At 47.1% G+C, this 15,814-nt stretch overlaps 1 protein-coding gene across 2 annotated transcripts; it reads left to right on the forward strand.

Moving 5' to 3' along the window:
• Nucleotides 1–4,324: 4,324 nt before the first annotated feature.
• Nucleotides 4,325–14,524, forward strand: ARL14EPL (ADP ribosylation factor like GTPase 14 effector protein like). Of its 2 annotated transcripts, none has more exons than XM_007665540.3 (5): nucleotides 4,325–4,483; nucleotides 10,842–10,952; nucleotides 12,101–12,187; nucleotides 13,507–13,640; nucleotides 13,892–14,524. In XM_007665540.3, the coding sequence occupies exons 3-5, from the start codon at nucleotides 12,110–12,112 to the stop codon at nucleotides 14,109–14,111; spliced, it is 432 nt and encodes a 143-aa protein (XP_007663730.1). In that variant the 5' UTR covers nucleotides 4,325–4,483; nucleotides 10,842–10,952; nucleotides 12,101–12,109; the 3' UTR covers nucleotides 14,112–14,524. The 2 variants fall into 2 exon arrangements, 1 of the variants encoding a protein (XP_007663730.1); XR_003756023.2 differs by having other exon boundaries at nucleotides 4,327–4,483; nucleotides 13,504–13,640.
• The last annotated feature ends 1,290 nt before the right edge of the window (nucleotides 14,525–15,814 follow it).

A 15,814-nucleotide genomic window follows, 5' to 3' on the forward strand; every position in this document is an offset into this window, starting at 1 on the left:
AGGGACAGAAATGAGCCATGGATTGAATATGTGGGTTGAATGAGAGAAAGGAGTCACGGATATTATCACCGTTACTGGCTTGTGAGACAGGAAGGATGGCGGTGCCATCTACACCAAGTCACGGGGAGGACAGGGTTGTGTGGGAAGCAGCGTGGCTTCGTGAGAAACCACGTGGCTTAGTGGATAGAGCACGGGCCTGGGAGGCAGAAGGTCATGGATTCTAATCCCGGCTCTGCCACTTGTCTGCTATGTGACCTTGGGCAAGTCACTTCACTTCTCTGTGCCTCCGTTACCTCATCTGTACAATGGGGATTAAGCGTGTGAGTTCTATGTGGGACAGGGACTGTGTCCAACCTGATTACCTTGTATCTACCCCAACCCTTGGAACAGTGCTTAGCACATCGTAAGCACTTAAGAAGTGCCATCATCATCATCTTTATTATTGTTGTTGTTATTAATGAGATAAGGAGTTCTGTTTTGGACGTGTTAAACTTGAGGTGACGGGAGGACATCCAAGTAAAGATGTCTTGAAGGCAGAGGAAATGCGAGACTTTAGAGAGAGAGAGAGAGATCAGCATTGGAGATATGGATTTGGGTGTCATCCACATAGAGGCGGTAGTTAAAGCCATGGGAGCGAATGAGTTCTCCAAGGGAGTGGGTGTAGATGGAGAATAGAAGGGGACCCAGACTGAAACTTGAGGGACCCCCACAGTTAGGGTGTGGGAGGCAGAGGAGGTGTCCGCCAAAGAGACCTCGAAGGAGCGACCGGGGAGATAAGAGAGCCAGGAGAGGACAGCGTCGGTGAGGCCCAGGCTGGGTAATGTGGCCAGGAGAAGGGGGTGGTCGACAGTGTCAAAGGTGGCCGAGAGGTCCGGTAGGATTAGAATGGAGTAGAGGCCATTGGATTTGGCAAGAAGGAGGTCATTGGTGACAGCTACAGCTGGTTCTAGTAGCACCCGCTGTACTTTTCCTCTTGGCTTTCCTCCGGCTATCAGCACCCTGCCCAACTTGCTGTTAGATTCTGAATTGTTTTTCCAATTACTTTCGAATCTCTCCTATCTGTGTCTTTCCTCCTCCCCCTCTAACTTGTTACCCCGGTACTGCTTGTGTCCTTGACTTTGCTGACAGCGTGATATTTGGGACCACAGTCGCCGAAACCGCTCCGGGTCCCCTCCAAATACCCCCTCCTTTTTCCAAGGCCTCCGGGGCATGGAACAAGCAGCGCTGGTGGATACGGCCGGCCCTGCCCTCTGAATCACCCTGTTTCTCTCATCCCCTGAGCCAAGGCGCAGACAGTGCTGTCGGCTCTGGGCTGGGCTCCTCTCCTTTGCTGAATCACTCTTCTTCCCGCTGCCCCGTGGCTCCCTACACGAGCATATTTCTTTATTCCGAGCCTTGACTGCTTACCCTGCTTACTCTCTGACACCTCTCCTCGTCCCTCTTTCTGTACTTCCCAAGCACCTAGCAAAGAGCACCACACTAAGTGGGCAATCAATCAATCGCGCCTATTGGCCGTTAACTCCGCTGCGGGCCTCGGCAGCTTGGAGGGCATAGAACCACTCTCTTTCATCCAGTGGGCATTTTCCATCTGTCACCGAGTCCTGTGGGTTCCACCTCCACGACGTCTCCGGAATCCTCCCCTTCCTCTCCATCCGAGCTGTTACCGTGCTGATCCAGACTCTTATCACTTCCCTCCTCGACTGCTGCCTCGGCCTCCTTGCTGACCACCCGGCTTCCTGACTCTCCCTTCTTCGGTTCATACTTCACTCTACTGCCTGGGTAATTACTCTTCTAAACCCTCCACTGGTTGCCTACCCACCTTCCCATCAAACAGAAACTTCTTATCATCAGCTTTAAGGCACTCGATCAGCTCTCTCCTATCTCCCTTCCCTCACTGATCTTCTGTTACAACGCAGCCCTCACACTTTGCACCTCTAAAGCCAACCCACCCTCTGAACCTCGCTCTCATCTATCTCGCCCTAGTCCTCCCTCTGGCCTGGAACTCTCTCCATCTTCAAAGCTATATGAAAATCTCAACTCTTCCAAGAGGTCTTCCCTGCTTATGCCCTCATTTCTCCTTTTGGCCCTCCTTTCTATGTCACCTAAGCATTTTGGAATTGTATCCTTTAAGCCCAGAGAGCGTGTCTATCGACTACGTTATATTACACTCTCCCAAGCACTCATTTTAGTGCTCTGCACACAGTGAGCACTCAATAAATACAATTGATCGATTGATTTGAAAGACTTGACAGTCACCCTACTTCCCACAGCACTTATGTATTCTCTCCCCGTTCCCCTATCTGTAATTTATTTTAATGTCTGTCTCCCCCTCTAGATTGTAAACTCCTTGTGGGCAGGGATGACGTATCGCATTTTCCCAAATGCTTAGTTCAGTGCTCTGCACACAGTAAGCACTCAGTAAATATCATTGATTGACTTAGTGATATACTGGAAAAGAAGATGAGCAAAGGAGGAGAGATCAAAGGGGTTAAAAGAAAAGGGAGAAAGGGAGAAAGGAAGCAGAGAATAAATGGGGATGAGAAGGAGGGAAGCGTTAGGGAGTCACATAACTGCCAGAGGAGGAATAAGAAACCTGCAGAATCAAAGGAAAGGGAGAAAAAGGGAGAATACGCAGAGAGGGAAACAACAGCACCGTCCCTCTATCCCACCCAAAGACTCTGCAACCAAATGAACAAATAAAGGGACCCAGAGAGATGAAGACTGAAAGGAGAGAAGATGCAAGAAAGGGGGCCATCAACGCTGTCCCCCAAAGTCTGGGCAAATCTACTCTGAAGCCCCATCCCCTGGGAGTGGCCTAATTTTTAATGGTCGGACAGCCTACTCCTAGACCCCCCCAGTGTGGCTGAAGACCCCTTGGGGGAGATTTAGGGATCTTCAGAGTCTGCAGGATTCAGCGATATGAGCTAGGTGGGCTCAGGTCCCAGAGTGCAGCAGATCTGTTGCATGTTGGGAGTTTCTGGCTGCAGAAAAAGCCACACTTCATCCTTCGGTGACCTAGGATGCCCACTTTTTTTAGGTATACGTTAAGCGCTCACTAAATAATAATAATAATGTTGGTATTTGTTAAGCGCTTACTATGTGCCGAGCACTGTTCTAAGCGCTGGGGTAGACACAGGGGAATCAGGTTGTCCCACGTGGGGCTCACAGTCTTAATCCCCATTTTACAGATGAGACACTATGTGCCAGGCACTGTTCTAAGCGCTGCAGTATACGAGTTAATTAGGTTGGACACAGTCCCTGTCCCACATGGGGGCTCACCGTCTTAGGGGAAGCAGCGTGGTGTAGTGGATAGAGCACGGGCCTGGGAGTCAGGAGGTCATGGGTTCTCATCCCGGCTCTGCCACGTATCTGCTGGGTGGGCTTGGGCAAGTCACTTCATTTCTCTGTGCCTCAGTTCCCTCATCTGTAAAATGGGGATGGAGACTGTGAGCCCCATGTGAGACAGAGACCCAACCCCATTTACTTGTATCTACCCCAGTCCTTAGTACAGTACCTAGAATGTAGTCAGCACTGAAAAAACCCCTTATTATTAATTCCCGCTTTACAGATGAGGTAACTTAGGCCCGGAGAAGTTAAGTGACTTGCCCAAGGTCTCACAGCGGACATGTGGCGGGGCCAGAATTAGAACCCAGCTCCTTCTGACTCTCTGGCCCGTGCTCTATAATAATGATGTCGGTATTTGTTAAGCGCTTACTATGTGCAGGGCACTGTTCTAAGCGCTGGGGTAGACACAGGGTAATCAGGTTGTCCCACGTGAGGCTCACAGTTAATCCCCATTTTACAGGTGAGGGAACTGAGGCACAGAGAAGCGAAGCGACTCGCCCACCGTCACACAGCTGACAAGTGGCAGAGCGGGCATTCGAACCCATGATCTCTGACTCCCAAGCCCGGGCTCTTTCCACGGAGCCACCCTGCTTCTCTATCCATGCTGCTCCTCCAGTCTTTACCGGGTTTAGTTGTGGTGACGTTGTCCCCATCATCATCATCAGTGGTATTTTCGGAGCACTTACCGTGTGCAGAGCACTGTACTGAGCACCTGGGAGAGTACAATATTCCAGAGTTGGTAGACACCTTCCCTGCCCACAACGAGCTTACAGTCTAATTCTCCCCTTATGCCATCGAGTCGTTTCCGACCCACAGCGACACCACGGACACGTCTCTCCCCGAACGCCTCACTCCCCATCTGCAATCTTTCTGGTGCTGTATCCAGAGAGTTTTCTTGGGAAAAATCCAGAAATGGTTTATCACTGCCGCCTTCCACGCAGTAAACTCGAGTCTCCACCCTCGTCTCCAGTGCCGCCGCTGCCCCGCACGGGCGAATTTTGACTGATAGCAGATAGCCTTCCCCTCGTTAGCCACTGCCCAAGCTGGGAATGGAATGGACAGGCCTCTGCTTGACTCTCCCTCCCGTTGCCGAGACTGAGAGAGTGCTGGAGACTCTCCAGATGCGACCCTGAGAGAGGTACGGTCTAATAATCCCTATGTATTTATATTCTTGCTTTGCACCGGAGTTCGTTATTTTCATTAGCAAGAGCATTATTTAGTATTTACAGCAGTTTTCAAGTAAGAGTCTAAAGCAACTCTTTAGTGACCAACAAACAGTTCGGAATAGATAAAGCAATAATTATATAGTTTATCCAGTCGACGTGCTGTGTAAGAAGGACAAACAATTGTTTGAACACGAATCTGGGAGCTTTTCCTGTTCTCGAATGTGAGGATAAATTCAATTCTACATTATTTATCCTAGAGGATAATCCCATACAGAATCCCTCAAATTAGGAAAAGTGATGATGGTAAGGGAGCATTCCCAATTACTTGCCTCCTTAACTAAAGACAGATTAGCAGAGCTAATTCAAATGCATTATGGCTGTGTCTCCTGTAATTATTTGTTAGTTTTCTTTCCTAGCGCATATTTGATCAATTTGGCTGGATTTTCTTTCATCTTAGCTCAATTTTCTACTTAATGTGCATGACTTTCGGCAATTAAGCTATTTCCTATGGCTTTTTTTCGCCCTGTGGAAGTACTTTCCTGTTCTGAAGGCGATGCGATTCACCGAGTCACTGGAGAGAGGGTGGCACAGAGACCAGCCCAGAATGAAATCTTGGGGTGGATCGTAAGCCCTCCTGGGCCCAGCCTGAGACACGCTACAGGACAGAGGACCTGTCAGGGCCCAGCCTAAAGCTCCAGTCTCACTTCCAGTTGGGTGAAGGTAGTTAAGAATTATGGTACTTATTAAGTGCTTACTACGTGACAAGCACTGGTCTAGGCACTGGAGTGCCGGATACAAGCTAATCAGGTCGGACACAGTCTCTGTCCCACATGGGGCTCCCGCTTTTTAATTCCCATTTTACAGATGAGGTAACTGAAGCCCAGAGAAGTTAAGTGACTTGCCCCAGGTCACACAGCAGATGCGTGGTGGAGCTGGGATCCGAACTCAGGTCCTTCTGACTCCCAGGCCCTTGCTCCATCCACGCTGCTTCTGTAGTGGTCTCTGTTGGGTCACAGATTTTTGGTTGCGCACAGGCAAATGTGAGGAGAAATTCGTGCTGGGGCACGAAGCGCACGAACGAGTTGGTAGGCAGCGGTGCAGTGTACTGTAAAGTGCATGTGCAGTCTTGAGCCGGCTGCAAGAGGAACTGGACTAGAACCCAGGGGCTCCTGATTCCCAGGGCAGTTTCCGCTGGCCCCACAGCAGAGTTGTAATGCAAGAAGTAGGCACTCAAAAGCCAACCAAACGAACCAAAACAATAAACGAAGAGGCGTGACACCAAGTGAGAGGAGGAAGGGAAAAGATCGGGGAGTGAGAAATGAGGACTAGTGAGAGGCAACAAGAAATGTGGCCAAATCACACAATTTCCGTTTGGGAGGGAGTTTTTACCAGAATCGTTACAAAGTGAATCTGAAAGCAGAAATAAGAGTAAAATCTAGTAATCTCCCCCGCCATCCCCAAAGAAAAAGGAGATCCCCTTACCCAGTGATCTATAACGTTTTGCTAAATCTGAAAAAGAAATAATCATCGACGTGTTTCTTTTTGTGGCAGTGCTTTCAGAGCAGTCACTGCATTTCTGCAACTTTTGAAGGTCTAAGTCAAGGATTTCCAATGAGGCTTGTAACTTGTAGATTTGGAAAAGTTTCCAGGAAACAAGGAAACTGCAGAGATGGCAAGAATACTTCAAACCTCTTAACACACTTTCACAACTAGAGATGAGATTTTATGAAAATAGAGAGCTTGCCAATATGGGACGATGTGGCTTCCGTGAGGAATCTGTTAAATATACAGGGAGATGTGCTTTGGACTTAGGGATTGTGTTCTTGTGGAACCTCGTGTGATGGAAAAATGGTGAAATGATGTCTATCGATTCAGTGGAAATGAATGGTTTTAGGGGGAAGGAGGCTTGAAGATACCACCATCTCCTAGACTGTGAGGCCTGTGTCTAATCTGCTTGCATAACTGCTTAGATAGGGCTTGGTTCATGGAGACCACTTAATAACTATCATAATGTTTATAATTATGTTTGAGATTTTTCTTTACAAATGCCTATGTCATTGTGATGTCCGTGACTCGCAGAATGCTTTAAACCCTTGCTACTCATTATTTGACTGCATTAAATACTGCTACGTCCCAGTTATCACCCTTAGCTGGATCCATGCAAACGGTGTTAAGCGAAAGTTTCTCCCACAGGGAGAAATATGAAGTCCATTCATGCACACCCAAGATCCGAAAAATGATCCAGACAGAGGAAAGTGTTCATATTAAACTATATTTTAATAATGATTGTATTTAATAGTCTTAAAATACAGTAGTGTTGACGATATTAACTTACATGAACAAATAGCGGTGTAAAATACACTAATAACAAAATATGAATTTAAACGATTGACTTTTCACACAGGTTCCCTAAAATAAACTGTCCTCACCAAAAGCTTCCCATACATTGATTTCAGATGCAACTGAGACCAAACACTTTCAGTACATCTATTTTAGCTGGCGGACTTAGGCTCTTGGGCCGTCCGCTATTTGCAGCACCTCAATCTATTTGAAGAGATGCCTAATGGCTGCACGGACCTCTATTATATTTCTTTGAGATTTAGGTATTTATTTAAGGTTTTCTCTGCGGTCACAGAGTACTGTAATGTATCCATATGTCCTTGTGATCGAAGACCCCCCTGCTGACGGTTGAGACTGTATTAATGATGAGCGTGATGGGTGTTGAAAGAGAAGCTGTCCACGGCAATAGAGTTGGCAACCTCTCCGACCCCTTGCTTCTCAGACTGCATGATCAGCCATCAGCGGCTAAGAGGGGAAAGAAAGGTATATAATAATAATCATCGTTATGATTATTATTATTATTACGGTACTCATTAAGTACTTACTATGGGCCAAGCACTGGGGTGGATATAAGTTAATCAGGTTGGACACAGTCCCTGTCCCACATTAGGCTCACACTCTTTATCCCCATTTTTCACAGATGAGGTAATTGAGGCACAGAGAAGTTAAGTGACTTGCCCGAGGTCACCCAGCTGACAAGCGGTGGAGGTGGGATTGAAACCCGTGAACTTCGGACTCCCAGCCCCCTGCTCTATCCACTAGACCGTGCTGCTTCTGGGCACGCAATGCTGCTTCCTACTGCTAGCAGGATCTGCATCGGACTTATTTTGACAGTGGCGATGATGGTTTGCACTAAACTGTTCACACTTTCTCATCTGGTCCTCCCGTGCCCAGTGGCACTCATTCCAAAGACAGCTGATAGAGAACAAGTGCAGTCTGTGGTCACGGAACAGAATACCTCTGACACCTCAAAAGCAGCAGACTCCACTGGACCCCCATGCTATTTGTAAGTGACTGTGGATACGGTGGTCAGAGTGACTTAGAATCTGGTTGTGCGGTAACTAACATAAATGTAAAACACGGGAGCCGTGTATGTTGGGACAGTCCCGGTCTGTGAATGCCCAACACGGGATCTATGCTTGAAGCTCCCGGCAGATCTGTGGCCACACTGGGGCTCTTTTGGGGTACCAGCATTGAGAAGCAGTGTGGCTTAGTGGAAAGAAGATGGGCCTAGGAGTCAGAGGTCCTGGGTTCTAATCCCAGCTCCGCCGCTTATCTGGTATGTCGTTTTGGGCGAGTCAGTTAACTTCTCTGTGCCTCAGTTCCCTCATTTGTAAAGCGGGGGTTAAGATTGTGAGCCCTATGCGGGACAGGCATTGTGTCCAACCTGATTAGTTTGTATCTAACCCTGTGCTTAATACAGTGCCTGCCACATAGTAAGAGCTTAACAAATATCATTTAAAAACAAAGTTAAATAGCACCCTTGTGAAAAAGCACCAAAGAAGAGTGTAACAAGGGACTGCTGTACTGTAAAGTTGCAGAAACCGTCCTGCCCGGATGAGTGAGGCGGAGGCCAGCTGGTCTAAGGGGCATCGTTCTCTGATGGCTGCCACGTTCACTGAATTTACCTGTTTCACGTTGAGTTAGATCAAACCACGTGGAAACATACCCTGATTCTTCCTTCGTGATGGAGTCCAACTGTGAAAGGAGAACATGTGTTTGGGCAGAAGAGGGTGGATTTCAATCTTTTGGTTTTTCAGGGCGGTGGAGGGATCTCCTTGCCACTTTCTGTAGCTCCACCTACTGCTAAGTAGGAACGGCGGTGAAAAAGAAAATGAGGAGGGTCAGGAAGAGCTCTGCTAGGGTTTAATGTCAAACAGGTGTCCCGCCTTTCCAGGCTGGAAGCTTTCCTCTGCCCTCATCGCAGAAACCCCATCCACCGGCAGCGATGATCAAAAAGCACCCAAAACATCTCCGATTTTCCAACCCCCATTTCAAAATATCCCCTTTCCTGCTTCATGACCCAGGGGCAGGGGCCCAGGCTTGGGAGTCAGAGGTCGTGGGTTCTAATCCCGGCTCCGCCACTTGTCAGCTGTGTGACTTTGGGCATGTCACTTCACTCCTCCGTGCCTCAGTTCTCTCCTCTGTAAAACGGGGAGGGAGACTGCGAGCCCCCGGTGGGGCAACCAGATGACCTTGTTTGTAGCCCAGCGCTTGGCACAGAGTAAGGGCTTAAGAAGTGCCGTAATTATTGTGGTATTATCATCTGGGAGGGGGGTTGACACTGAGCAGAGAGGTTTTAACTCCCGATCGGTGGCAGGTGGATGACCTTTCCGCTCGTTAGCCAGAGCCCACCCCTCTCGGGGTGGCGTCAGCGAGTCTCGGACATCAGAGAAGCAGCGTGGCCCAGCGGAAAGAGCACGGGTTTGGGAGGCAGAGGTCATGGGTTCTAATCCCGCCTCGGCCACCTGGCAGCTGTGTGACTCTGGACGAGTCACTTTACTTCTCGCTGCCTCAGTCACCTCATCTGGAAAATGGGGATGAAGACTCCGAGCCTCACGCGGGACAACCTGATGACCCTCTATCTCCCCCCAAGCGCTTAGAACGGTGCTCTAAGCCGGTAAGGGCTTAACAAATACCAACTTTATTATTATTATTACGGAGGGACGCGGAAAAACGGTTATGGAGGTGGGTCCGACGCCATCTGAGGCAGCCCAGAGGCCGGTGGTGGGGAGAAGATGGCAGAGGCCACCCACCCTGGGACCCCGCTATCAATAATTAGTGATTATTTGCTACCACCTTGTACTTTCCGAGGGTCCAGTAAGCGCTCAGTAACTATGAATTTTTTCAGCGTTGGCTATGCGTGGAGCACTGTATTAAACGTTTAAATATAAGAGAGGAGGTGGGCCTAATCCCTGTCCTCACAGGGTTGGGGGAAATGGTGGTTTCGTCAAGCCGAGCGGGCCTTGGGAGCATCATTTATGCTCTGACAGATTGGCTGGGCCTAAATCGGCCCACCGTTTTCCCCTCTAGTGTGAATTATTTCTGTCAACCGATTAATTGATTAAATTAAAATCCCAATTTGAAACGACGTTAGACTTGAGGAAATGCACTCCTGGCTATGGCTGCAGAAGTCTCGGGATGTGATGTATGCAGAAGAAAACGTGATTATTTTTCATTTAATGGCTCCCGATGCCTTTCTGTAGGTTGAGGGGAGGCTGAAAATAGCCATCTTTACCTCATTTCCTACCTTTGTTATTGATTAGTGCCTTAGTATATTTAAAGTGTTTGGATTTTTTTCCTTATTACGTGTCTTTCCCCGAGCCTGGTCCTCCCTTTGGAGGGATTAGTCTTTTTCATGCCAACGGGCGTTTCTCAGACGTCTGGAGGGGTCATGCGACGCGTTTATCGCAAGATTTATGTTAATTTTTTTGAAGCCCCAATTAAGGTAAAGTCAGTTAAAAGGAGCAGTTGGAAGTGGAAAAACGAGGTGGTTTCAGTAGCCAACCTCACCCAAGATCTCACAGCCGTTTTCTTCTTCAGGTCTTTGCTTCCAGTAAAGAAGCAGCAGCAGCTGGCTTTTTTTGTTTTGTTTTGATTTTCCCCCAGTAATTGCCCTCCCTCCAGTAATTGCCCTTCTTGTGGACCAGTCTTTTCTCTAATGCGGTAAGAGAAGGCTATTTTGTGAGGTCTGAATTGAGTTCGATCACTTCTCTGCTTCGAAAACCAGATCAATCGTTGAGATGAATTTGACTGAATTTTGGAGGAGAAATGCAGGGGCACAGAGTTGGTCGAGAGGCTGTATTATATTATTCTTCATTGCAGAAGGGACTTTATCCACCCTCCAATTTCCAGTTGTCTGTATATCCACGTATGACTGAAGGTTTTTTGTTCTTTTGCTTACACCTCCTTTGTTATTAAATTAATTAAATGCCTGTATTTGCCCAGTGATTACAAATGGGTGTTACCTGCTGATTGTTTTGATTTCAGATATGTTCAATCAGAAGATGGTCTATTACAGTACGGTATAAATTTACTGGACAGAACTGTAGACTACTTAAAAATGCTCGTAGTTTCCAAGAGCCAGGATTTCCTCAAAAGGTAAAACTTTTTGATACATAGTTTTGCATACTGGAGATGATCCGAAGGCTGAGATGTGAAACTGATCAGGAAACTAGTGTTCAATTTCACATGCTTTGGGAAGGAGATGGTGAGGTCAGGGATTTTAGCTTGTTACCATCTTTGAAACTTGTGGTTGGGAAAATAAACACTTATACTTTTCTTATCCCCTCCTTTCTCTACCTCCCTTAGTCATTTATTATAGGAGGATTAAATTGCAGAAATGCCGTGGAGGTTTTATGATTTTTTCCCTAGAGGGATTTGTGGCTCCTTTTTTACAAAACAAAGGAAGCAAGGAGGCATAATATCTTTTCATAGAACATTTTGCACCAGCCCATTCTCCTATGAAGAGATTATTTTTCATCTGACTTCAAAAAAATGTCTCTTTTATCCATTTTGAAGAAGACCCTATAGGTAAGAAGAAATTTAGGGCTCTAAAATGTGTAATTGTTACACTAACTTTTCTATGCATTTCTTTTCTGTTGATCTTCATCTCCTAAAATAGAAGCCATGATTGGGTAGCAAATGACAGAATGTTAATTTTTAGATGCTACATAAAGTGTACTGTAGAAGTGGGAGGAAAATTCGGGGTTTATTGGCAGAATTGGAGAATGTCAAAATGCTTCATTTGACTCCTAACTTTCTTAGCTACTAAGTGTTTGAGAAATTTTTGGAATCGGTAGGTCACTTTCATTATTTAGCAGGTTTTCTGATTACCTGACTGTAAAAAAAAAATACTCTTCCCTCCCCCTTTCAAATGGGGGCGTGCACTTAAGATACCAGGGGTATAGAGGGAGGGTTGGTAGAGCATTTAGCTGACATTGATTCAAGGATCCTCCTCTGGGAATATTGTTTTGATCTTCAGGCTGTGTTCCCATCGCTTTGGGATGATTTCAGGGTGCCAGCGTTGATGGGGACTAATGTAGTAGCTTGGCATTGGGAATGCTACAATGCTTCACTGGTGAATACACTGCCAGTTTGCTTTAGATACGCAGGTGTTTTATATGTACCTATGTAAATCCTTATAAAGCATTGTGTTTTGCATCCTTTGTAGCATTAAGGCATGTTGTACTGACATGTTGTAGTGATCTGTCATTCATTAAGTTTTTTTCTTCCTATAACTCTTTCAGTTATAGGAGATGAGTGACAAATTCCAACCCTCTGTTGGAAAAACAGTCTTAAAGGAATATGAAGATGCAAGAGAGCGAAAGCAAGAGGTATGAGATAAGGAGCCTAGTACCACTTTTAGAATCAGACCTCACCCAGCCTGTTATGGTGCATTCTGGAACTATTCTCCTTTTTCTCGGCCATGTTGCTAGAGAGTGGAAAGGATTCAGGGACTATAATCCTGTGTTGGTAATTGGGTTAAAAGAAATACAGAAAAGGAAAATGCATGTGTGTAAGGTGATACGGGGAGATGGGTCTAGAAGAACCTCTTAATGTCCATTCCAGCCCCCTAACTCCTTGACCAGTACAACTTGACATTTCCAAACATTTGACTCCATAAATGTTGTTGATAATGATGTAACTCTCCCCCCCAGTGCCCACTGTCCTGACTCTGCCTTCTGGTATTGCAGTAAATCTTGCAGACTGCATACATTTTTTTCCCTAGGAGTTCCACCTGTTCTCAGTGAAACCTGAAGCTGTACTAAAAAAAAATTCCCAAGGGCAGGGATTGCTTAGTACAGTGCTCTGCATAGAGTAAGCACTCGGGAAGCATGACTCAATGCCCCCGTAATGCTGGGTGCCTGGAAAGTACAGAATAAAGGATGGGGGCGTTGAGAATAAAGGATGAAGGCGGGGTTGAGAGGGAAAGAGGGCTTGAGGGATGGCAGCAGGTGAGGAGTGGAAAGAGGATGTGCTGTAAATGACCAATCAGCACCATGAGGCACAGCTGCTCTCCTTGCAATGTCTTAACTTTTGAAGCACTATTGAATTGTCCTTTTTGTATCTAGGGGGTAGGTGGGGGAGAGCAGCTGTGGGCGGCCTTTAGAGACCCTTGGCTTGAAGTGCAGGTGGTCTGGCTGTTCCAGTGTGGGGTTTTGGCAGCCTTTGACTACATAACCAGCCCTGAGAGCAATTGAGGTTGTAAAAATGTTTTGGGTAACAATTGAGAGCCAAAATAAGGCTGCTGAAAGTAAGAAGCTTTAGTAATCGTATCTATCTCGCTGCCACTCCCTCACCCACATCTTGTCTCTGGCCTGGAACTGTCTCCTCCTCCATTACCCCACTGACCATCACTCTTCCCCACCTTCAAAGCCTTATTAAAATCCCATCTCCAAGAGGCCTTCCCCGACTCTTCTCCCCCTCCCTTCTGCATCACCCTTGTGCTTGAACTTGCTCCCCTTCATGTATTCCACCTTCAACTCAACAGCACTTATGTACGTATTTGAGATTAAATGAATGTCTGTCTCCCCCTCTAGAATGTAAGCTCCTTTGAGGGCTGGGAATGTGTCTGCCGACTCTGTTGAAGGGTACTTTACGCACAGTAAGCGCTCAAATATGACTGAATATTTTGCCAAAAATTTTATAGCAGCAAATGCATCGACAGTTAAGAGGCCTAGAATTCGAAAACCCTGGCCCTGTGTTGGCAGAATTCAATCCTAACAAGAGGGAACTAGAAAAGAAAGCTCAACTTTCAAAGATGAAGAAGTACTTCAAGTCAAGCATGTAAGTTAAAGGTTTCTTTTCCATGTTTTCCTTAAGATGTAGTTAAATGTTCGTTCTAGTTTGTGGCTGTAAGAGGCTTTAAGTACTTCGGCTTAATTTGATTGCGTTTTCTCTGCTTTTCCTTGTTAATATTTAGACGCATCGCATCGATTGGAATGCCACAGAGCAAAGAACTTGGTTTTTAGGATTTTTCCCATAGTAATAGAGTTGATAAAGTTGATATTGTAAAATGGATTATTTGTCTCTTGCAGCGCTTTGCCGAAGTACGACCAAGATGGACTGCTGCTGTGTAACGGTGTAGACCTATGTGACTGCCTGGAGCGATGTTGCCCGGGTTGCTTCTATCCGTGTCCCGTGTGTTCATCAAGCAAATGTGGGCCCACTTGCCGCTGTAATCGAAAGTGGGTTTATGAGAGCATTCAAACCGAAGCTGGTGAAATCAGTGAAATGCCATTTCTTGTTCCTGATTGAAAGTCTGTTATTTGGGAACTTGATTTTTCTAGAATAGATTTAAGTTGACCTTTCTTAAATTGTATTGTTGGGAGAAAATGTTGTATAAATAGTACTGAAGTCTGTACTTTGAAAGCATAATACAGTGAAGATTCACTTTGCTACGTTATTTTTAGTTTTCATGAAAACTTCATTTTTTAAAGACTGTGAATGCTTGTACTAACGTTTCCAGGATCAGCTCTGACAGTGGAATTGGGTGGCCTTGGGCAAGTCACTACCTTGTATCTGTGCTTCAGTTTCCCAGTCTGTAAAATGGGGTTTAAATGCTTGATGTCCCTTCCACCTTAGATTGAGTGGTCCCATGTGGGACAAGGACTCTGACCTGATCACCTTGTATCTACCCTTAAATCTTTAATAAAACTTTATTAACCCACTTTTTCATCATTTAGATTCAATTCAGGGTTGCACTTGATTTCTAAAATTTCTGGGTTTTACTACCAGGCACTGGGGCCTGGTGGAAAGAGGGTGAGGCCGGGAGTCGAGACCCAGATTTTAATCCCAGTTGTCACCGGCTTGCTAGGGTCAGTTCTTGGTTCTGTTCTGTTCTCCATCTACGCTCACTCCCTTGGTGAACTCATCCGCTCTCACGGCTTCAACTATCATCTCTGTGCAGATGACACACAGATCTACATCTCTGCCCCCGTCCTCTCCCCCTCCCTTCAGGCTCGCATCTCCTCCCGCCTCCAAGACGTCTCTACCTAGATGTCTGCCCGCCACCTAAAACTCAACGTGGCCAAAACTGAGCTCCTCATCTTCGCTCCCAAGCCCTGTCCACTTCCTGACTTCCCTATCACAGTGGATGGCACGACCATCCTTCCCGTCTCCCAGGCCCACGACCTCGGTGTCATCTTTGACTCGGCTCTCTCGTTCACCCCACACATCCGATCCGTCACCGAGACCTGCCGGTCTCACCTTTTGTAATATCGCCAAGATCCGCCCTTTCCTCTCCACCCAAACGGCCATCTTACTGCTACAGGCTCTCATACTATCCCGGCTGGATTACTGTGTCAGCCTGCTCTCTGAACTCCCTTCCTCCCGTCTCTCCCCGCTCCGGTCTGTTCTTCATTCCGCTGCCCGGATCATCTTCCCGCAGAGACGCTCTGGGCCTGTCACTCCCCTTCTTAAAAACCTCCAGTGGTTGCCTATCGACCTCCGCACGAAACAAAAACTTCTCACTCTAGGCTTCGAGGCTCTCCATCACCTTGCCCCCTCCTACCTCTCTTCCCTTATCTCTTTCCACCGCCCACCCCGCACGCTCCGCTCCTCTGCCGCCCACCTCCTCGCCGTCCCCCGTTCTCGCCTATCCCGCCGACCCCCTGGGCCACGTCCTCCCGCGGTCCTGGAACGCCCTCCCTCCTCACCTCCGCCAAACTAATTCTCTTCCCCTCTTCAAAACCCTACTGAGAGCTCACCTCCTCCAAGAGGCCTTCCCACACTGAGCTTCCCCGTTTCCCTCTGCTCCCTCTGCTTCCCCTCTACCCACCCTTCACCTCCCCTCAGCTAAGCCCTCTTTTCCCCCTCTTTCCCTCTGCTCCTACCCCTCCCCCTTCCCCTCCCCTCAGCACTGTCCTCGACCCCTCAATTGTATATATTTTCATTACCCTATTTATTTTGTTAATGAGATGTATGTCACCTTGATTCTATTGCTATTGTTTTTGTCTGTC

Source organism: Ornithorhynchus anatinus, chromosome X5 (assembly GCF_004115215.2).
Source record: "Ornithorhynchus anatinus isolate Pmale09 chromosome X5, mOrnAna1.pri.v4, whole genome shotgun sequence".
Taxonomy (NCBI): Eukaryota; Metazoa; Chordata; class Mammalia; order Monotremata; family Ornithorhynchidae; genus Ornithorhynchus; species Ornithorhynchus anatinus.